Source organism: Medicago sativa, chromosome 4 (assembly GCF_051527215.1).
Source record: "Medicago sativa cultivar Bolivia chromosome 4, Bolivia_mono, whole genome shotgun sequence".
NCBI classification, from domain to species: domain Eukaryota; kingdom Viridiplantae; phylum Streptophyta; class Magnoliopsida; order Fabales; family Fabaceae; genus Medicago; species Medicago sativa.
Genome location: NC_140752.1, coordinates 9,274,853 through 9,299,829, shown reverse-complemented (window position 1 = coordinate 9,299,829; position 24,977 = coordinate 9,274,853). Strand labels below are relative to the sequence as shown.

General features: G+C 33.1%; 1 protein-coding gene and 1 non-coding gene across 2 annotated transcripts; one reads left to right on the top strand and one right to left on the bottom strand.

Annotated features, from left to right (window-relative positions):
* Positions 1 to 404: 404 nt before the first annotated feature.
* Positions 405 to 511, bottom strand: LOC146926096 (small nucleolar RNA R71). Its single transcript, XR_015009214.1, has one exon. It is a non-coding gene; the product is annotated as a small nucleolar RNA R71 (small nucleolar RNA).
* An 18,299-nt stretch (positions 512 to 18,810) lies between these two features.
* Positions 18,811 to 23,983, top strand: LOC146926095 (Pyridoxal phosphate (PLP)-dependent transferases superfamily protein). The gene is made up of 9 exons (XM_085758493.1): positions 18,811 to 19,080; positions 19,177 to 19,224; positions 20,199 to 20,327; positions 20,760 to 20,819; positions 20,966 to 21,122; positions 21,889 to 21,995; positions 22,154 to 22,212; positions 22,521 to 22,629; positions 23,303 to 23,983. The coding sequence occupies exons 1-9, from the start codon at positions 19,018 to 19,020 to the stop codon at positions 23,759 to 23,761; spliced, it is 1,191 nt and encodes a 396-aa protein (XP_085614619.1). The 5' UTR covers positions 18,811 to 19,017; the 3' UTR covers positions 23,762 to 23,983.
* The last annotated feature ends 994 nt before the right edge of the window (positions 23,984 to 24,977 follow it).

Genomic DNA, 24,977 nt, shown 5'->3' with positions numbered 1-24,977 from the left:
AATCTGCAACTATGGAAGGAGAAGGAGTTGTACCACCAAGACCTAAGCTTGGAAACTACGGGTTAGCCACTCATCGCGGTCAACTGACCCACACTTTTCAACCAGCTAACCCCGTAGCGTTCGACATCAAGACAACTGTCCTCAACGGTTTGAGGGACAAGCAATTCGATGGGACTGAAGCTATGAGTCCTCATGAACACTTGAGCCGTTTTGCTGAAACCTGCGAGTTTTGTGTGCAACCAGCCACCGTGACTGAAGCACAAAAGAAGCTAAGGCTATTTCCTTTCACCTTGACGGGAAGAGCAAAAGATTGGTTGCTAACAATTCCAAACGGGACTGTCCAAACATGGGAAGAGTTAGAGCTGAAGTTCTTGGAGAAATACTTCCCTATGTCTAAGTATTGGGACAAGAAGATGGAGATCTCTAACTTCAAGCAAGGAGAAGGTGAATCATTGTATGATGCTTGGGAGCGATTCAATTTGCTTCTTAAGAGGTGCCCTAATCATGAGTTCACCGAGAAACAATACCTCCAAATCTTCACTGAAGGGGTAACACCAAACACTAGAATGTTCTTAGATGCTTCCGCGAGAGGTAGTCTCAAAAGCAAAACTGATCATGAAGTTCAAGCTCTAATTGAAAACATGGCTGGCAATGAGTATCGTGATCAAGCTAAAAAGAAAGAAAGATGAGTGTTTGGGGTGAGTGAACAAACTGCTATCCTTGCGAACCAAGCAGCTATGAACAAACAAATCGAAGCTCTAACTAAGGAGTTTCAAGGCTTCACTTTGGCCCATAAACAACAACAAGTAGCTGCAATCAAGTGTGACTTATGTGGTGAAGAACATCCCAACGGTGAATGTGTTCCAGAAGGGTCAAATGAAGAAGCTAACTTCATGGGAGGTTATCAAAGGCAGAATCAATACTACAATTCAGGCATCAACAAGCATCCCAATCTAAGCTACTCAAATAACAATGCTTTGAACTCTCAGATGCTCACTCCTCCTCAACAACAACAAAGGAAGCCATCAGCTCTTGAGGAAACTATGATGAACTTCATGAAGATGACTCAAGGCAACTTTGAAGAGATGAAGAAGAGTCAAGAAGCTGAAAGAAAGAACAATGAAGCTTCTAGGAAGCTGCTTGAAACTCAACTGGGGCAATTAGCTAAGCAATTGGCTGAACAAAGTAAAGGCGGATTCTCAGGTAACACTAAAGATAACCCTAAGAATGAGTCTTGTAATGCTATTGAATTGAGGAGCAAAAAGGTTTTGACACCTTTAGTTCCAAAAGCTCCAAAGAAGGTTGATGATGTAGTTGAGGTAGAGGAGGATGATGTAGTTGAAAAAAATGATGAGGGTGGAGTTGAAAAAGAAAATGATCATGGAGTAGTTGAAAACGAAAGGAAGAAAAAAATAGAGGGAGAAAAAAGTGAGAAGTTAATTGATGAAGATTCAATCTTGAGGAAGTCGAAGAGTCAAATTTTGAAAGATGGAGATAAACCACAGATTGTTCCATCATATGTGAAGCTTCCATACCCTCACCTTTCAAAGAAGAAAGAAAAGGATGAAGGCCAATTCAAGAAGTTCATGCAACTTTTCTCACAACTTCAGGTGAACATTCCTTTCGGCGAAGCTCTTGATCAAATGCCGTTATATGCTAAGTTCATGAAAGACTTGTTAACCAAACGAAGGAAGCCTAAGGATGATGAGAACATAGCACTTTCTGAAAATTGTAGTGCTATTCTTCAAAAGAAGCTGCCACCTAAGTTGAAGGATCCTGGTGCTTTCACTATCCCTTGTTCCATTGGACCGGTAGACATTGGAAGTGCTTTATGTGACTTGGGAGCAAGTATAAATCTGATGCCTCTTTCAATGATGAAGAAGCTTCAGTGTGGGGAACCAAAACCAACAAGAATGACCATTACTTTAGCTGATCGGTCAATCTCTTATCCTTTCGGTATACTTGAAGATGTGCTAGTCAAGGTTAATGACTTGGTATTTCCAGCAGATTTTGTGGTCCTAGACATGGCTGAAGATGAAGACATGCCACTCATTCTAGGAAGACCTTTCCTTGCAACTGGTCGTGCTTTGATTGATGTTGAACGTGGAGAGCTAATGTTGAGGTTTCATAAGGAGCAGGTAGTCTTCAATATCTTTGAGGCAATGAAGCACCAAGATGAGAATCCCAAGTGTTACCGGATTGACGTTGTGGAAGAAACAGTCGAAGATAAAACCCTTGAATCTCAACCTATTCAATCTAAGGAGGTGGAAAGTGTGGAATCTATAGATAGACAAGAAGTGATTGAAGATGTTGGAATGATAGAGGGTGTTAAGCAACTGGAAGTAAGCAAAGAACAGATGAAACAACAATCATCAGGAGACATCCGTGACAACAAGTATGGGGGATTGACGACTGGTAACAATGAAATAAAGACCACTACCACTGGTCCAGGTGGTAAATTGGCTTATAAGAGGATTCCCTATGGGATGCGTAACGGGTCGGCTGCTTTTCGATGGTGTATGCTTTCAACTCTCTCTGATACTTTAGAAAGAATTAGGAGGTACTGTGACGAAGGGTTGGCAAGAAACAAGCCTGTTGATGAAGCTGTGGGCCTAAGGAAGTCTGGTGCACAAGGAACTTTCAAGGGTAAGGAACAAAAGCTGAAACGGTACCGTAAAGGAGGACTCCCAAACAATGAAGAGGGAGCCACATCAAATGATCCTTAGGGATAGTTATCAGTCAAGCTAGTGACGGTAAAGAAGCGCTGAGTGGGAGGCAACCCACTATTTATTTTTCAGGTATGATTTTATTGCTTTAAAAAATAAAAACACAAAAATATTTTTCTTTTATTTTAATACAAGGCAGGAAAGTTTTAAAAATTTGTTCAAAGATACCTCTTGCCAAGAAAATCATGCAAGGTACTGATGTCTTGCATGATTCTCTCCTCAAAAGTTTTTCAAAAATTCAAGGAACTCAGGCATTTTTCAAGAAAACAAAATGTTTGGCCTGAGGAAGCAAAGAATGCTCCCTGTTTGACCAAAATCGCGCCGCGCCTATATATGGCCGCAGCGCGATTTTCAAGAGCAGATAGCCTAACCCCCTGTTTTAATAAAATCGCGCCGCGCCTTGTATTTGGCCGCAGCGCGATTTTGCTTCAAAGCTTCCCAACCGTTGCAAAAAACTAGCCGTTATAAACCCACCACCTTCCCAACCGTTGCAAAACTAGCCGTTTCTAGCCGTTACAACCCAAAATCGCGCCGCGCCTTGCATTTTGGCGTGCCGCGATTTTGCCCAAACAGGCCTATAAAATCCTTCACTGTTCATCATCATTTTCATTCCATTCTTCCTACCTTTCTCTACCAAAACTTCCCTAAACTTCCATTCACGAATTCTCTTCATCTTCATCTCAATATTCACTTCCTAACCATCATCAAACCAACATTCCAATCACAAATTCATCAATCCAAACCACCATCAAACCACAATCATTCAAAACTTTCCCAAACTTCACAAAACTTTCCATTCACCATCTTCCCAAACCACAAATGGCCTCCAACCAAAGAAACACCCGCTCAAAGAAAGCCACCAACCCCAAGCCATCCACAAGCAAATCCAAACGTCCTCGTGCCGCATCCGAACCACCCGAAAACGCCATCCATTTCATCAATGACCAAGCCCAAGAGTTCCATCAATCTATGAAGAGTTTCGAAGTTATAGGGGAAAGGAAGTTTGATTTCACAAAACTAGTGAAATATCCTTTCTTTGAGTCTGAATTAAGAAGGAGGGGGTGGACGAGATTGAATGAGATGATCGACGAGGCAAACAACAAGACGGTGATCGTCGAATTCTTTGCAAATGCAAGGGTGTCCGATACACCCTTTCAATCTTTTGTTCGAGGAAAGTACATTGATTTCAGCCCGGATGCTCTCAACGCATGGCTGAATGTTCAAGCACCGGAGGAGTGTTGGGTTGAAAAATTGAGGAGGGAGAGATTTGCTATTACGGAGGATACCTTTGATGAGATCATCACCACCATGTGTAGGCCTGGGTCGACTTGGAAAAAGTCCCGGATGCTTACTTATGCGGAGATGCTGCCGGTACCCAAGGCGTGGGTATCATATGTGGTCCAGACTCTTGAGAGTGCATCTTGCACTTCTGAAATTCCTCTCAAGAGGGTGCTTGCTGCCCATGCCATCATCAAGGGGCACCCTATAGATATTGGCCGCCTCTTGGCCAATAGTCTTCATGATCTAGCAACCGGGAACACCACACAATTGGGACATGGAAGCTTAATTAATTGGTTGTGTGAGCAACAGTTGGTGCCGGCTTATGATAGTGATCTCAACACAAGCAATATGAAGCCGATCACCGACTCGGTCATGGATGGGTTTGTCAAGAAATATGAAGGGTATATGAAGGAGAGAGAGAGGGAGGCAGCAAGGCAACAACAAATGGAGCAAGGAGGGAGTAGTAGCCAAGGGGGTTATGCTCCTCTTATCCAAAGCTTGAGGAATTCATGCATGTGCAAGCTAATTGGATGAATGAGACTTCGGACCAGCTGTGGGTGAACCGTCCTAGGTTCTCAGCTGCGTTCGCTGCGGAGGCTCAATTGCATATGGGTCCGATTAGTGGGTCTTATGAGAGGTTTGGAGGCTCCCGTGAGCGCATGGAGAAATATTTTACACATCAAGAAGAGTATGGGCTGCGCATGAGGAGGGAAATCACTGATGATTTCAATACCACCGAGCAAGATCAAGGGGATGGCATCTTTGAAGGATTGAGGACACCGGGGGCTGGACACTCGGATGATGATCAAGACATGGGCTGATCTACTGATGGATTAGCATTTTCTGCTTTGTATTTTATTTTTCAGTCATTTTTCTTTTGATGTATTTTCTTTTTATTTTCTTTTTAATGTCAAAGTCCATTGAACTTATTTCCCTATTGTAATTGCTCCTGCACTTGTTTATTATTAATGAATTTGTTTTGTTTCATGTGACCTATTCCAGTTTAGTAACAGTTGTTTGATGAAACGGTATTCCAAAAGTTCTTAAGGAGGGGTGACTTGATTCAAAGGCGAAGAGTACGGCGTTGCTAGGTTGTCACATACTCCCAGAAATCTCAGCCATAAGGTTCATTGCCAAATTTGTTTTTCAATTTACTTATATTTAGATTAGTTTTCCATGCAACTACATTTCTAGAACTTGCATTGTTTCTCTATTATTGATTGGTCTTTGTCAATTACACACTGAGGCAAAAGTGCTTGGTCCTGTGAGCCTTTTTGAAGCCTACCCTGATATTCATTGAATTTATCCTTTCTTAACCAATTGTGAGCCGGTAGGATTAGAACTTTTTGTTCGGTGACAAACTACATTACAAGCCTAGAGACTTTTAGGACTTGTCCCTTAATGAATTTCTGAGTTAAGGCATTGTAGAATGTTGCTAAAGATTAAGTTTGGGGTTGCTATTGGAATTTGCAACCAACTAAGTTTGGGGTGGGGGTACTAGAGAATTAGAGAACAAAAATGAAAAGAAATATGAGATTGTCATGCAAAATATACACATAAAAATGGTGTATCAAAAAAAAAAGAAAGAAATTGAATGATGAAAAAGGGACAAAACATTGTAAATCCGAGTAACTTCAAACTCGATTGTCCCTAAATGTTAAAAATATTCTCTAGTACCTTTGCATTGATTGTATTTCCACAAGGTGAATGATCGAAGGATTGAATTTTGTGCTTTAATTTCCGTAGGAATGCCTAACTCAAATTTTGTGTAGCCTACTTATCCAAATATATCCCACCTTTCACCTAAGCCCCGTTATAACCCTAAAGACCTCAAAAGTGTGTAATGATATTGACTTTGATTGATGTTTAGAAACTTTTCAAGCGTATGGTAATATGTAGACCTGCATGTCGACTGGTAGAACCCTATTTCATATTGTTGCGTGGAGTTGTGAATTGGTGGATGCGAACAAGTCAAACTAGCTCATCTTTAGCTAGAAGGAGAATGAACTTTTGGGTACTATCGTTTTGTCAGGTAACTGTTATTTTACTGTCGTTTGTCACTGTTGCAAGCAAATTCCTTGAGGACAAGGAATGGTTTAAGTTTGGGGTTGTGATGACATTCTGTCATTACGTAATATTAGGGACTTATTGTGACATTTTGATAGAGTTCTTATGCAATTTCTACTGTTCTGGAGTGCAAAAAGCTTAAATGTTGAAGTCTGTTCGAAGGAAATCGCGCCACGCCAATTTCAAGCCGTGCTGCGATTTTTGAAGCAAAATTACATCCTCCCTGTTTGAGGGAAATCGCGGCACGCCTATATACATGGCGCGGCGCGATTTTGACGGGTCAGGCCCATGACTTCTATAAATACTGCACTCAATCTGAAGAACAAGGGTTACGATTTTGGAGAACGAAAGTGCGATTTTAACACCCAGAAGGCTGCAACGGAGAGGATTTCATCATCTCTAACCCAGTTTATGTATGTTTTAATTCTTTCATTGATTATGCTATTTGTAAACTCAATTATGAGTAGCTAAATCTCTTAGAGATTAGGTCGGAGATGAACCTATGTAACCCTAATTGATCATATGTTGCTGTGAAACTCTATTACTTATTAATGATATTCTAGTTTTCATTCAATTCAATTGTTCTTACTGCTTTTTATATCCTGATCAAATATAAACATGATTTTGTGAGATCGAATGACTACTGACCATAGCTTTCGACTTAGACCTAAATTGAATTGTTCTAATAAACATGGTTAGTCTAGGAATGGATAATCGTTTGTTAGTGATATTAGGTTAACGTGCTTAAACCTTTGATGATTATTAGACCACCTAAGGAATTAGGGGCTGTAGTTTAAAAGAGGGTCCTAACTCAAGGGATTGATTAGGGCTAATTTGTTAACTATCGTGAAACTAGAGAATCATTAGTAATAATAGGTGCAGTAACCAATTAGGGGAAACATAGAGGATTCGAAGACCTGATCTCATCTCTCTCCTATTTTCTTAATCAAATCTTTACTTTTTTATTTGATTTCTTAAAATCAAACCAAATCTACTGCCTAGTGGCAAAACAAAACAAACTTTTATACATCCTACTTTTATAACGAAATTGAATAATTGAAGTTAAAAACAGTCCTCGTGGGAACGATATTTTTACTACTTCGATAGTATTTGGTGCACTTGCCAAACGTATATCATAGGGCATAAGCCCTCATCGTCGTTGAGCATAAATATACTCCTAGGGCATAAGCCCTCGTCGTCGTTGAGCAAAAGCCCCTAGGGCATAAGCCATCGTCGTCGTTGAGCAAAAGCTCCAGGGCATAAGCCATCATCTTTAAATGAGTATGCATGGACTCAACATCTTACGTCTTAGAACTTCATGAACATCTTATAACTCCTTGACTTAGACCGACATTTACATCTTAATAAAGATCAACAGTAACATATGCAGCACTTATAAATTCATTTCATATCAGCATCACAACATAACAGTGTCAAATGATAATAATAGCATCTTAAGCATCACATCAACATAAGCATCATAATAACACACAATGCATATACGATTATATATATCATCAGTAACAACATTAAATCATCTTATAAAAACTTCACAGATCATCATTAATATTATATTCAAACATCAACAATTCATCATATAACATCGTATTCAAACATTAACAATTCATCATATATCATCGTATTCAAGTATCAACAATTCATCATGCATCTTTGTAAGAACATAAATAATCATGCACAACATATTTTCATGTCATACCAAGGCTACTGGAAAGATATCACAATTATCAACAACTTTCATGTTTACAACAAAGATCAATTCAAAACAGAAACATATGAACAAAACGCAAAAACATGAAACATAGAATGTTGTCACTGTGCAATTTCGCTAAGACCTCCTTGTAGTATTTTCATCATAACTCAAAGACCAAACATCATTTTCACATCAAACCAAAGCCACTGGAAAGCTAACAAAATTATCTAAAACTTTCATGTTTACGCCTAAGACCATTTCTGTACCGATCAATACCAGTTTTCATTTTAAATTCGGAAAAGTTGTGCTGAAAGTCCATAAAAATTCACTGTGACCTACGTGCAGTAATTTGACCATAACTCAAGTTCTATAAATCCTTTTGAAGTCAGACCAACGGCATTAGAAAGCTAACATTCATACCTACAACTTTCGTGTTTACACCTAAAGCCAATTCAAAACTGAAATGTGTGAAAAAGATGCAAAACCATGAAACAGAGAATGCTGTTAGAGATAGCTCTCGGGAAAACTCCATTTTTCATCCCAATTTTGAATCCCCTAAACCCAAATTTGGTCCCAAAGTTTGTTTAAACGTTTCTAAACATGAAAAGACACCCAAATCCATATAAAACTTGAACTAAAACACCCTTTCAACAAAAATCACCATTTGACCCATTTTTCATGAAAACCTTCAAGAACAACATAAATTCACTTCAAGCTCTATGATTATGATCACCCATGGATTATCTAAGGTTTGTACACAATTTCTACATCAATCTAACAAGTTCTCATCATCTAATCATCAATTCTCTCTCAGAACCCTAATTCGCAAATTCTCACAAACTAATCCTAGAACATGTTAATTGCAAATTCAGAATTACAGACTTAATATTACCGAATGATAGTCTCACTCTTACCTTAGAATTATCGATTGGCAGCCCTTCTCTTGGTTCTTCTCTCCTCTTGTTCTCTTCTCTCTAAACCTTGTTTTCTCCAAATCCTTGTTTTTTTTGCATATGTTAGTCTTTCAACCTAATATCTCCTCTATTTATAATACTAACTTCTCTTCTTAAATCTAATTAGGCCCAATAACTCTCTTCTTTCTATTTCAGCCCCCAAATCTACTTATTCTAATAATTATATTTCTCCACTAAATATATTTCTCCACTAAATATATTTTTCCACTAAATATATTCTCCCACTAAATAATATTCATACAAAATATATATGTATATAATATTTTAACACCAAATAACATATATATTTCCACACAAAATAACAAATATATTTCTACACCAAATAACATAGGGTTATGATAGAAGACACCTTTTATGAAGGTGTCTTTTATCAAGTTACTCTATGAGCATTTGCGAAAAGACACCAACTTACTTTTAGGAAGGTGTCTTTTATCAAAGTTATAACTAAAAAGTGAAAATCGCACCTTAAGGTGTGACTTGATAAAAGACACCACCAAAGGGTGGCTTGTAACATAACCCAATAACATATATATTATACTAGTAAATACCAGCGTATAACATAACAAAATATCACTCATCAAAATAAGTCGACTAAATTATTAAAAGACATCTAATCTCAATAAAATAATAAATAATAAAAATAGGACGTTACACTTTTCATCCATAACACTTTTTGCGTAATGATTGCATTGAAAATTTATGTTTGTTTCTTGGTTGTTTCATATCCATCAACCTCACTCGTTGTTAATTGGTGATGGATTCTCAACAAAAGTTGTTAATTACTCTTTAACCTATGTGTGGATAAAATGGGAATTAATGAAGGCAACAATAAATAATCAAATACATTATACCTTATGAGAACCATGTAAAATTTGAAGTTTAACAAATTTGTATTATTAGATGTAACAAGACTTACAACAATTGTTTCATTTTCACTTCGTTTTAATATGTGGTATTGCCCTAGTATTTCAAATGAAGATACCGTAAATGTTTTAGATTTGTGCAAGCAAACATAAAGTTATGATATGTCTTTTTAAGTGTAACATCACTTGTAGTTCATTTACTACTTTAGATGTATTGAGTACTTTTATTGATACTAATGTCTTGGTCTTTGTATTGCATAAACTCTCTGGGATCTTGCAACTGCCACTTAGTCGTTGTAGCGAGAACTCTGATCACATTGTTATGGAATCACTATTGTCACTTAGTCGCTGTAGCGAGATCTATAATCACGGTGTCATGGAAGTTGGTTATTTTGACAAATGTTTAATTGATGAAAAAGTTGAAGAAATGATTTTATTTCTGACTAAAAGTTGAAAAAAAAATTGTATACACAAAAGTTTTCTCTATTCTCAACTGATAAATATAACTATTTTGGTGATTTGAATAAAATTTGCATATTGTAATTGTTTTTTGGCAAAAATTGAGTAAGAGTAATAAAAGTAGAAAAACAGTGTTAACAGTGGGTCTCGGCACCGTTGAAATGGGAGGTTGTCCAGTGCCTATGTTTAAGGAGCATCAAGTTTGTCAATAGGGGTATATATAAATATTTGGAGGGGATCTAATTTATTTAATGGGTTTTGCTAGAAAACACATTTTATGAAGGTGTCTTTTAGCAAGTTATTCTATGAGCATTTGCTAAAAGACACCAACTAATTTTTATGAATGTGTCTTTTAACAAAGTTATAACTAAAAAGTGGAAATCACACCTTGAGGTGTGACTTGCTAAAAGACACCTTCATGGGTGGCTTCTAGCAAAACCCTTATTTAATAGCACATGTATATAGTTAGAGAAGTACAATTTTTGTTTAAGTACTCCATTCGTTACTTTTTAAGTGTTGTTTGACTATGCATTCGCGTTTTTATTTAACTATCATCTTATATTTAAAGGATATAATTTATCAATTATACCATTTCTCATTTACTCTTATCTTTTTCAATAAGACTAATAAATATTATCTTTTTGAAAAACTAAAGTTTTTTTTTAATTTTTAAAACAAAATTTGTTTTTTGTTATCTTCAAATTTAAACCAAATTTTGTTACATGTAATAATGGTTTTATGAAGAGTTGAAATTTTATAAATAAGATGAGTAACATTGTTAAGAATTTCAAATGCAAAATAAAAGAACAAATCTGATAGAAAAAAAATAAAAGACTACTTGAATGTTCAAAAAAGAAATAGTAGAAGACTCGTAGGAACAATAAGAAGAAGAGGAAGAAATAGTAGATAATTGTTTGGTTGACAACTGTATGTTATTGAAGAGAGGTATAGTGTGTTCGAAAAAATAGTAACTTGTTGGAGAAAATGATAGTAACTAATGTTTTTTTTTTAATAAAACTAATGTTTTTTTTTTTTGTTATGAGAGAAATATAACACATCAAATTTATTGGAAAGAAAAAGTGTGTGCAAAAAAATATGATATTGTTGGTGGATTAAAAAGAGGGTATGATTGAAAAGAAAAGGTCCACAGATTCACTTTCTTAATATTTCCCAATTGGGTCGACCTACACTTGTGTGTGGATTACTGAGTTAGGTTTATGTCCCCCCAGTTTTTTTTATTTCTTTTTCCTTTTTTTTAATAATATATATGAGCACCTGACAATGACTGGAATCTGTAAGACGTCCCAACTTAGTTGGAGTGTCTTCCATTCCTTTTCTATGTCAGTGTGCCCTTGCCTTATCAAAAAAAAAAAATTACTATTTCAATAGGAAAATTAAAAAGGAACAGAGGAGTACTCGAGAGTTTGCAAAAGTGTCTTTTACTGTTATGCTTGTGTTTCAAAAGATAAAGGAAAGGTAAATATTGATGAAGAAAAATAAGATGTCTAATAAATGATTTATATTTTTGTTCAATTTGGTAACTACAATTTTTTTTTATCTATACCAATATATAAAGTGAATACATTTTTTTTTTGAAGTTGGACTTTTATTAGTCAATTTTACCCTCCACTTTCTATTAAAATAACAAGTTGATTTAATAAAACATGAAACCGATTCTCTTAAAATTAGAAAGAAACAAAGCACAAAAGGCAATGGATTGAATCTTCAATACATATTTTTGAGTTGGATGTTTTCTTCCATCTTTACCCTTCATTTATACTATTTTATCATTTTATTTAAATTACCAATAAAAAAATTAGTTAAAACCATTAACAAACAATCCACAACAATAGAAACAATATTGCAAATTAGAAAGAAAAAAAAAACCTTATTTCGACCTTACATAAAAAAATATTGTTTTTTATTATTAAAAAAATTATATTGTATTTTGATCATTTTTTTTCTTTCAATTTTGCCACTATTTTATCGCTCCTTGTCAATAGAAGTGGAAAGAAGGGCACATTAGTGCCTATCTTGATGCTAGGTTATTAAAAAAAATGGAACACTGTAAAATTTTATGTGATTATTCAAAAAAGAAATTATTTGATAGATACTAGATACATAATATATTCCCTAGAAATAGATAAATCTATATAAATATTTCATAAAAACATTGCTTATGATTAACACGCGTTAGCGCGGTAAAAAAAAAAAGGATAGACGAAGTGTCCGTTTGAACACTTGTAATATATAATGTAATAGAGGTTGAAATTTAGGATTATTTTGTATTTTTAACATATATAATATTCATTTTCATATGAGATGTATGACTTCAAGAGTCATATTTAATACATAAAAAATTAGGGAAAATAAATTCAAGAGCATGTATAGTTTGTTGGTGGGATTCTTGGTGATCAATATGCATGTAATTGGTTGTTAGTGTTCCTTGGTGGTTGATATGCACAACTTTGAGAGTCATATTTGATACATGAAAATGAGAAAAAAAAATTAATTGTGTATGACTTATCTGATACTCAAAATTTACCTTTTAATTTAAATTTTATAATATATTATTTATGTATTCATTCTTTCTTTAATTAAAATTTGTAACACTTAAATTTATAAATTAAAAGTAAATCCTTAATTTTAGATTAAGTTCAAAATTAAATTATCGATCAAGAGTATTCAAGTTTAATCTCTAATTAAAACAATACTCAACATCTTTTACTAACCTCTTAATTAAATTTTAGATTATTAGAGCATTTTTTTTCTTTGAAATTTTAGGGATAAAATCAAACCTTAAATTTTTATCTAGGTTTCAAATTTTGAAAAATCACCACCATAATATGCAAAAGATTTAAAAAAAACAAATATATAGGGAGTGTATCAAATGACACCATTAAATTTGACACCAAATCATAACCATTAATTCAACTTTAATCCGACGTTTATCATCAATTCATTAAATGCTCACATGCTTGATCAAATGATTCAAATTTTAATTTTAGAAACAATTTTTCTTTCTTCTCTTGAATTAATTATTTACCAAAAATTCTCTGATGGTATTATTATGGTTTCTTTACACTATTCACTGTCATCCTTGTTTTTTTTTTTAGAAACCTTTTTTATTTTATTTTTTTCTTAGATTAACCCAAAGAAAATTGGTTTATAAAGAGCGGATAATTATTGAACGATTGCACCAAAAAATTAAAAAGAACATATCTATTAATCGAAAGCAAAACACAAATGCTAGAACACCCGATGCAAGTATATTAGTAGCTTGAACTCAAGAATGATATCATCCAACAAATGAAAGAGTAGCCAATACAAATTAGGATATAAAGATCATCGAACAAAGATTAGTAAAAAAATAGAATCTCCAAAAAAAAAAAAATAGTAGGGAGAAATCAAATGGCAATCATCTACCTATTGATGCAAAATACAATGAAAGCGGTAAGTAATTAACCAAGAAAAGAAAGAATAAATTCTTTCTAAAATTAAAATTTGGATAATTTGTTCAAGCATGTGAGCATTTAAGACTTGATGAGAGACGTCGGATTAAAGTGGATTAATGGTTAGGATTTGGTGTCAAATTTAATTTGACACCTTGATGTCATTTGATCCTATCCCATATATATATATATATATATATATATATATATATATATATATATATATATATATATTGACTCCAAGAGTAAGTGTAATAACTTACTCCAAATCTTGACCTTTAATACTAATTTTGATTAATGACTTATATTAATTGATATGGTAGACTTTAATTCCATTTTCTATTGTAGCAACACTTATCACTACAAAATAATAAAACAATAAATGTCTTTTAATTGATTGATTTTTTTTTCTTCTCCCATTGCTTTTTTTTTGTTTCACGCTAAAATAATTTTTGAGGGTTAACACCAAAACTTAAAATCCTTTCTTTGAAATAAAAATTTCAAGATTCACTCATTCTAGTCCTTCAAAAAAATTGCGTAAGAAAAAATTTGCATATATTTCTTTTTACGCTAAAAGAATTTTTCTTGAGGCACATCATCACTTAACAAATTTTTTTAACGGTGGGGACTAAAGTGATAATGGAAGTGTATAGTCAGAGACTTGTTTGTATTTAATCCTGAGTCAGGGACCTATGTGACAGCGAGGTGCAGAGCCAGGGACTAAAGTGACTATTTGCTCAAAAAACTTTTCTTGAATCAAACTTTTATATGGTTCTTTTATGTTATGTTGGATTCACATGTTCTTTTATGTTATGTTGAATTTTTAAGCTCTTTCTCAAATAACATCATCATCTATGTATGTCTATGACAACAAAAACTAATTAAAATGGAGATGATTATTTTAATTTGTCGTTATTCATATAAGAAAACACAAAAATTTATTTATTTTTTATGCAATTATTGTAAATGAATTGGATATAAGAAAAGATCAGGGTTACTTCCTCTATCGTCTTTTTTTTTGTGACAAATTAGTAGAAAAATGTGTGCTAACAAAAAATATAAGAAAATATCAGGATTATAATGAAGAAACCAAATAAAGTATGTCGCATAAAAAATAGTAACGGGAGAAGAATAAATATGCAATTTATTAAATTTTAAAATTGTTTTCCTTCAAAAAAAAAATCAATGGGAGAAGAAAAAAAATTCTTTTAGCGTAAAAAAAAATATATGCAAATATTTTCTTATGCAATATTTTTGAAGGAATTGAATGAGTGACTCTTGAAATTTTTATTTCATCAAAAGGATTTTAAGTTTTGCTGATAACCCTCAAAAATTGTTTTAGCGTGAAACCAAAACAAACAATGAGAGAAGAAAAAAAAATCAATCAATTAAAAGACATTTATTGTTTTCTAATTTTGTGGTGAAGTGTTGACTATAATAGAAAATGGAATTAAAGTCTATCATATCAATTAATCTAAGCCATTAATCAAAATTGGGATTAAAGGTCAAGATTTGGAGTAAGTTATTACACTTACTCTTGGAGTCAAAATATCCCCCTCATTCCTTAATACTTCATCCGTTTCAAAATACATGTCCAAGTCAACCACTTCACATATGCCAATGCACAATTTTGACCGTTAATATCTTTAAGGGAAATGTTAACTTGTGCCCTTAAGGCACAAGTTAATGATTCAAAATAGAAATATTATATTGTAATTAATGCATTTGACTTTAACTTTTTTACTTTTAAATAATTGAATGCACAAAATTTAAGAAAATGTTTCCATTTTTGGGTTGCTTAACATGTGCCCTAAGGGCACAAGTTAACATGACCCTATCTTTAATTACCTAAAGTAAAAAATTATAAAAAATTAATATTTTGAAAATATTTGTCGAGATAAATCAAACAACATCTTACATGTTTTTTTTTTTTTTTTGACAATCACAACATCTTACATGCTAATATTTGTATTTATACATTAGTTAAAAAATATGGTCAAAGTAAGTCAAGTGAATAGTGCACATTCCAAAAATTGGACATGTATTTTGAAACGGAGGGAGTATTGTTCCATGCTTAATCCTTTTTGAATGAATTACCGATTTCCACCTGTGTTTTTTTAATTCAAATTTGAATAAAAAAACAAATGTTATTTTTTTATGAACAGCATCCAAAAGAAATTTCAATCTTATAGTCTTTTGCTCTCATAAGTATCTCTTAATCTTTCTAACTCTAATATCTTGTTGTTCGCTCTATTGGATCGTCAATAAAAAAAATCTAATTATCCAAACCTCTGCCAATCAATCCTATTTTTTTCTGTTCATCTGTCTGACCGTCTCGTTCACTTTCTATTACAGTAATCATAATTTTTTAATCAATTTTGTATTAAATATTGAGTTTGTTGACGAGTCTTTTTTGGAAGGTTTACAAAAAAATACATGTGTATTCATGTAGCTACAAAACTAATAAAAGATTTGATTTCATATTTTTGAAAATTGAAAGAGTTTAGATTTGCTAATATTGTTGCTGGTGCAGGAAATATTGCCAAAGAAATATAGATTGAATGTGTGTTTGTTCAAATATGTCAAAAATTGCTATGATAAAAATTCACATGAAATCAAACAACAAACGTTGGATTAGTTGAAGCAATGAACTTTAACTTTATTATCAAACAACAAAAGTTTTATGTATTGTAGATAAACCGATTGGAGCACAATGAAGTGATTTGGATAATAACAAATAAAAATATATTTTTATTTTTTTGTAGTATTGAAAAGTTTAAATTATTATGTAATTATATAACTTCAAAATATGTTCCAAACATCTTAAAATTTATCTAAAACATTATAGTATTTTTTTAAGGAAAATTTAAAACATGATAGTTATGATGATCTTGATAGTGAAATTCTATTTGAATAATTAAAATTCAATATATAGACATATTTTAATAGTTAAATTGAAATCAAGCTTTACAATATCGAGATCTTTGAAGACATTTATTTATTTTCGTAATGCATGCTTAATTTATAGAATAATATTAATCAACCTTTGTTACCATTGCATATGGTGAGAGACATTTTTCTAAATTGGAATTATTAAAATCTTATTTGCGATCTATTATATGTAGCAAAATAGATAAAATGGTCTTGCTTTGGTTTCTAGTTTTTGTAAAAGAAATGTAGTTCAAATAAAGAGATATTGTTTTGCCTCAGATGCAGTTCCTTTTTTGATAAGGCTACTACAAAATCATTTGAAACTTCATAGGTGAAAATCTAATTCAAGAAGCAAAGAGCCAAATAGAATACGAATAAGGGTGAAGCACAAACCAATGCCGTAAGTTATAAGGACAGGTCTAGGGCTTCTTATCAAAGAAAAACTTATGTGTCTCCTTGAGGAAAGAGTCCTTATATTCATCAACATTTGGAGAAGAATTATGTTTCTTCTTACAATGTTATGATTGGTTAATGTTACAAGAATGCTCAAAGAGATGGGGCAACACAAGGATCAATATTTTCAAAGTGTTTTTCCAAATCAAAGGTACCAATCCAACACCATTTAAAAGGGTATCTATCACCTATTTTAGGCACCCTTATCGATCAAAGGAAAACATGTCTAAAAATCAGATTCGAAGAGTACGACGTGCTCGAAAAGAAATTTTTGAGAATTATAAATGTAGCAACAAACCTGTAAATATTACCATCAATCAACATGGTGATAATAATTATAAAGTTACTTATCAAAATTTTGTGGAAAAGTTTTTGGAACAATGACTAAAATCATCGATGCAAATCTAGTGGATTATCCAAATGATGATGAAGAAATTAATGATAATTTGGAATCGAGATTTTCTGCTAATTTACAAAACATTTGTGGGTAGGTATGATTTATGTGCTACCAATAGAATTTTCAGACATGGTACTATGTTTAGACAACTCGAAGAGGAATTCAAAAAGATTAATCACTAATATGGTACAAAAGCATGGTTTCTTACGTTCCAAGAGAAATTTACAAAGTCATAATGATGAACCATCTCATTATACGAATAGTCTAAACGCAACGCATATATGTTCTCGTGAGCTTAGCTCAGTTGGTATGAACAATGTATAATATGTGTAATATCTAGGGTTCAAACCCGGCCACCACCAAAAATAGTCTAAACGCATATATTAGTATTGTGGGATAAGGAAGGATATATTGTGAGAGTCCAAGAAAAATGGTCCGATAATCCAAAGTTTGACAAAGTGGTAATTATATTGTGAAATTAGGGATTGTTCAGTTAGAACACAAATTCATGTTTTTCAAACAATTCATTTTTAACTACATCGTATTAATCGTTTGAGTTTAATCACTTAATCATATTTACTCTAATATTTTATCCGAAGATCTCATTTTTAAGAAACATTTGATCTTGCAAAAAAAAAAAAAAGATATTTGAAAGTCAAAATCAATTTTTATTAACTCAAATATCTCTTACGAATAGGAGCCAAACTAGTTTTAATCATTTACATATCCAAAATCACAATAATTGAGTGGATATGATTAACTTATAGAAGTAAAACACAAGACTACATTTCATTTCATGTGAGCCAACCAGTCCTGAAAATTGGATAAGAACTTCAAGCTCAAGACATGACAGACAGACAACCAAAGTGAATCATGACATGCCAGCTATGTAGCACACATATTCAGATTAGACATGTTTCACTGTCAAACACGTATCATGTTCGAAATTGACACACGTTTCATGTCCAAAACTGACACATATGATACGATTATATTAAATTATATCATTTTTTTTCTTCAAATTATTATGGATGTCAACGTGTCTATATCGGAATCGTCTCTGCTTCATAGCATGACATTCAGACAACCAAAGTGAATCATCGTTTTGAGGTGGTCCTTTTATCATTTTGTCTGCATTTGCATGACTCACCAGACACACACACGACACACAAGACAGACAAAATTCACAAAAACCCACTTTCTTAGGAACACATATTTCAGTGAAAAAAATTACACGAACCAATCCCATTTTTTTCTAACCACCCTTTGTCTTTTTCTTTAACTTTTTCACAGATTTTGTTCAATCCCATGCATTCACACTTCAAACAAAGAAAATAGTGAATACCCATTTTTCAACAACCCTTAAAGTTAGAATCTTTATTATTTATTTGCGTTAAAGAAACGCATAGAGGAAAGAGAAAATTGAAAAAAGATTCAGTTTTTATTGTGTGTGATTAAAATAATATAAAAAGGTTTATGCCTTTTAACTTACCCTTATAGATTTGGATTAAGGTATAGATTAATGGTGGATGGGTTGGTGAAGAGTGGCGTTTCAAAGTTGAATTCTTTTTGTTAAGTAGGGTCACCCCTTTTGTTGTGGTTTACGTTTTCTTCTTCAACAAGACTTCATTGGTTTTTGTTTTATTTCAAAACACAAAATTGGAATTTTTTTCTTTGGTTTTGTTTTTTGAGTGAAAAGAAAGATGGGTTCTTATGGAAATCTTGCAAAGAGGGCTGTGGAAACTGAGATGCCTATTATGGTTAAGGTAAAGAATTATCTTTTATTTTTTGTCTCTCATTGGGATTTGATATGTATTTGGATTGGTGATCTGGAATTTGAGGTTGTGTTTTTGTGTTTTCAGATGCAGGAATTGCTACGAGGAGCTAAGAATGCTGTGTCTTTGGCTCAGGTTTGTTTTTCATTTTTTTTCTTCCTGTTTCCAATGCTTGTTTTGTTAATATAGTAATGAATTTGTGTGTTTTTTCAATGTTGGTATTATAAATTAGTCTAGCTTGGTTGTGTTGTGATTCACAACATGTGAGTGTGTGTGTTTTCACTTTCCAATGTTAAAATTATAAATTAGTCTAGATTGGTTGTGTTTATATGTGTGTGTTTTTCTGGTTTCCAATGTTTTTAATTATAAACTAGCCTAGCTTGGCTATTGTTGCTGTTGCTGTTGTTGTGTGTGATTTCTGGTTTCCAATGTTGTTATTGTTGTTGGTTTGTGTGTGTGTGTGTTTTATGGTTTCCAATGTTTGAATTATAAAGTGGTCTAGCTTGCTTCTTCTTGTTGTTTGTGTTAGTAAGCGCATGTTTGGAATAGTGGTGAGATTGGAGGAATCACGACGAGCCATTGCGATTTTGGCAAAAAGTACACTTCGGAGCATCAAAAAGATTACGGACGGTACCGCCGTGATTTTGCCAAACTCATCACGGATACAAAGAGTTTTTGAGAGAAGCTTGGTTAGCTTTTCAGATTTTCATCGTACGTGGGACCTGTTTGAATCCCATTTTATGGCTTCAATCTCAATGCAAGCGACATGAGTGGAGATATATGATATATCTAGAAACGGGGTTTTTGATGAGCTCTCTTTTTGATGAGAACTGGATCCTCTTGCAGTCAGGGGATCACAAAAAACTTGAAAATTTTAGAAACTTCAATTATTGTTTTCTGTACTTCCTTACTACATGAAATGTTTGCCATCAAATATCCCAAAATTGAAAAGGGGAGATTTTTTTGTAATTGTATAGTACAGCTTGCATTGTATAGTGCCTATGTTTCTAAAAATTGCTATCAACTAGCTAACTTTCTGTGCATTATTTGCTTCTTAGTTCTGTATGAAATGCAATTTTAATCAATTTGCTGAAATTTTTCTTCTGTAGGGGGTGGTTTATTGGCAACCTCCAAAGCAAGCATTGGATAAGGTGAAAGAGCTTGTGTACGAGCCTTCTATTAGTCGTTACGGTAACGATGAAGGTATTCCTGAACTCAGAGCAGCATTGGTGAAAAAGGTAAATGATCTAAGGCCTATTTAGATTAGCTTATTTGAGCTTATTTATTGACATAAGCACTTTTGAGACTGTTTGAGAGAGCTTATGCAAACAACTTATGACATGTCCATAAGCTTTTTTCAACTTATTTTCATATGTTCTCCAAGATAGCTTATGAAAACAACTTATATAAAAACAATTTGACTGTATTTTATCTTATGTTATCGAAGTAGCTTATTCATAAGCACCTACACATTAAGTGTTTATGCAATAAGCGCTTAATTGAGTAGTTTATCCAAACAGAGCCCTAGTTTCTTGTTAGTGTGATTACTTTTACTTATAGGGAAGTACGACTTGGGCCTTTAAACATCCTATTGACAATAATTTTTTGTACCTTAATTGATCCTTAAGATTTGTGTTCGCTCAATTAACTCATTTGCTTTTGTCACGCAGCTGCGTAATGAAAATAATTTGCACAAATCCTCGGTTATGGTTACAGCCGGTGCCAATCAGGTGATCAATCCCCCAGCTATATAATTTGCGATTAATGTTCTTTATTCTGTCATAACAGGGAAAAGAAAACACACAGTTCTGAAAAAAGTGAATCGTATAAACATTTCAGCATTCATTGGACTCATTTCTAAATATCTGCAGTGCAGGCGTTCGTGAATCTAGTTCTTACTCTATGTGATGCGGGGGATTCCGTGGTTATGTATGCTCCTTACTACTTCAATTCATACATGTCCTTCCAAATGACTGGCATTACCAATATACTAGTTGGTCCCGGTAACCCGGAAACACTTTATCCAGATGCAGGTAAAGTCATTGCACAATCTTGTAACTAGAAACTTCTTTACGACCATTGGATTAATAGCAAACAAATCTATTATTCCTAAGAGGGATTTTTTTTTTTTCCCTTTAAGGGGGTTTTACTTTTAAGAAATTGGGTTGTTTAGTTAAGAATATGCTGAATTCTCAAAAAATTGATAAAAATAGTGAACATATATCAAATTAAACTAACAACATTGTCAGGTACATATATCAAATTTTATTGTGATAGGAACCAATTATACTGATAATAGGAGTGAAGAAGACTATCTCCTTGCCACAGTGAAAACTGAAATTCTTGGAAAAATAAAAAACAAATAGAAAAGAAGAATTGTTCCATTTTGTATTTCGAATCCATCATACTTCATCTTGTGATATCATATATTGCTAAAATCCAACATTCTATAGTAACATGTTCTGATGAGTATATTTCTACATGTGTCTCTCACGATACATCAAGAATCTTAGAAGACTATTTGATGTCTGATAGACAATAGTTATTTAAGTGTGTAGTAGACGAGAAAAGGGGACATGCATCGTTAGTGTAAGTAAACTAGTTTTACACTTAAGTCCAATGAGAATCCAATATTGTAGAGTTATTTTCAAATTGCAGTTACAAATTGGACTTAAGTGACAATATCATGAGTTTTTATTAGATGTCAATGTAAAACTAGTTTACACCGATAATGCATCTCCATTAGTTGTGTCTGATTTCTTTGTTTAAAAATACATTTGAATTTTCTTGATTTTTCAGACTGGTTGGAAAAAGTGTTATCGGAAAGTAAACCTGTCCCGAAGCTAGTAACTATTGTAAATCCTGGCAATCCAACTGGAACCTACATTCCAGAGTCTCTTCTAAAGGTCTCTTTCTCAATCTCTTCTGAAAATTCGCCATTCAAGTTTTCTTTCTATGGCTTGTCTTGAATCTGCTTATATGTCTATATTCCAAATGATATATTCATTTTCTCAAGAATCTTATTTTGCAATTTCTAAACAAGTTCCTTTTCTAAATCGGCCAGAGGATTGCAAATCTGTGCGAGAAAGCTGGCTCTTGGCTTGTTGTGGACAATACATATGAGTAAGTCTTTACCATCCTAATGGAAATTCCTTTACATTAATGAAATAAATCAGAGAGTGAGAGAAAGAGAGAGATGCTTATGTCCTTGTTATGTTGCATAGTCCTTTGATAACAACACTAAAATTGAATTAATGGGTTGCATTCATGAATGAGGATCAATTGTTTGTCTGTCTCAAAAGTTTGACTGTTTTTCACAGTTGATTGCTCACTTTTGGTTGAGCAACCTTGTTGTATTCTTTGCTTTTTTGGCACATTATTGTTTGTAGATCTTAAATTTGAGGATCTCTTATTGTCCTATATGTATGCAGGTACTTTATGTTTGATGATTTGAAACACACTTGTGTGGAAGGAAATCATGTTGTGAATATTTTCTCTTTCTCGAAAGCATATGGAATGATGGGATGGCGAATTGGATACGTAAGTAAACACTTATACTTACTATGTCTTTATCTTCATCAGCATGAGAGCAAATCAATGAACTTTTTATGTCCAATTGACAAATTTTTATGAAACATTGAATTTGTTAACCATGCTATACAACTATCGAATGAAATCTACAACATGCAGTGATGTCCCGTTGGATTTGTGGTATTATTGATAGGAAAATTTGCTCTAGGATCCTTTAACTTAATATTTTGTATCAATGTAGTCATTTTATCTTTTTTGTGTGTCAAGTTAGTCATTTTTTGGTGTCAAGTTTTTTATGTTTAAAAATGTCAAGACAAAGTTGGACAAAGTCTAATTTTTCATCCACCAAAAATCTTACTCGACCATTCAAAAAGGTTAATTACATCTTTAATCCATCAAAATTACATCGCAATTACAGTTGCATTCCCTAATTCATTAAAATTAGCATATATATTTTTGTTTAGTTATTTTATCTATGATTGTAGCCTCCATGTTTGTCAACTTGGGTCTATATTGGTGCTGAGCGGTGAAACATTTTCTGTAGTTGATCATTAATGGTCGTGTACGCAAAACTGTAGTTAATGTTCAAATCTGGTAAAGGAGAAAACACTTAAGTAACAACTAATATATCATATACTAAGATTTGCACTAGTAGTTTGAACTAAGTATTTGATTATTGCAGATAGCATACCCTTCTGAAGTAGAAGGGCTTGGTTCCCAACTTCTCAAAGTCCAAGACAACATTCCAATCTGTGCTTCAATAATTTCACAACACCTTGCACTCTACTCCTTAGAATTGGGACCTGAATGGGTTACCGAACGAGTAAAAACTCTTGCTAAGAACAGACAAATTGTCTTGGAGGCCCTTTCTTCTCTCGGAGAAGGTTCTATTAAAGGAGGAGAAGGAGCTATATACCTTTGGGTGAAGATTCCAAGCGGACATGGTTACGATGATTTCGAAGTTGTTCGCTGGCTAGCTAATAGGCACGGGATTGCTGTTATCCCTGGAAGTGCGTGCGGTGCTGCTGGAAATCTTAGAATCTCGTTTGGAGGTTTGACTGAAAATGATTGTAGAGCAGCAGCAGAAAGGCTTAAGAAAGGTTTGGAAGAATTGGTTGCACATGGTTTGGTACAAGACTAGTAACAAAATAGTTTCATCTCAAAAGAAATTTATAGAAAGAAAAGTCCATTTGCCAGTGGAGAAAATTTGCAGCTGGTGCATTTGAATAAATGTTAGGATTTATTTTCAGCCTTGTTAAGTTGGAGGGTACTAACAAGGTTTAATAATTTTCATTTTGAAAAGTAGATAAATGCATCATAGACTTTTTTTCATATCAATTGATTTTTATATGTTTATGCTTCATGATTGGATTGATATATGCTCGTGCGCGCGCACACACAAAGAATACTCCTTCACAATAGTAACAACTTATCAACTAAGTAGTTAGACTCTTCTGCTAATAATATATCAAAATGACTGATCACACTCTTTAGAGCATGGTTGAATCTGCATCGCATATGTGTTGAATGCGCGTTGACCAAACTCTCCAATGTGTATGTCCAACTGTGTTGTGTCGTCGTGCTTTTATTAATCATGTCTCACTATCAAAACTTCTCTAGCTGTTATTATTTCTCCAAGACTTATGTGTGTACAATTGGTTTTAGAAAATGCAATATTGCTTTCACTTAATTTTTGCTTTTGCTAGTTTTGTGTAGAAAGCAATGAAAAATTACAACATATTTGATTGCATATTTTAAAAATGCTTTCTGTTTTTAGAAATTTAAACAAAAAGTATTATTTCTGTAAGTGATTTGTAATTTTTAGTATTCAAAATTTGTTACACGAAAACAAGAACAATCTAGAGTAACTTTTGTTTCCACTTTCTATTTTCTCAAAATAGATTGATGATTGATGAGAGACTTTATGATAGATTACCTCTCTAAAGAAGAAAAAAGAAACTTTATGATAGACAGTTTTAATGCTCTATTTGAAATTCTAAAAAATCTTAACATTGTGGACTCTCCTACATGCACATGCAACCTCATTGTTAAGCCAAAAGAATAATGGTTCTTCAATCATTGTTGTGATCTTTATATATTTATATTTTCTTAATTGTATATTTAAATGTTCAATTTCCTTAATTTTACTACATTATCGTAATTATATTTGACTATTAATGGAAAAATACACCAGCAAATTTTTTACAGCACATGTTATTAATTTTAGAGCAATGTTATTTGTACATCCAAAATTGAACATCTAATGCAACAACATTTATTATTGTGAGTAACACGCAAATCGAAATCACTAAAAAATATTAAAAAGTAGCAAAAAGGTTGTTGGTTGTATAAAAATG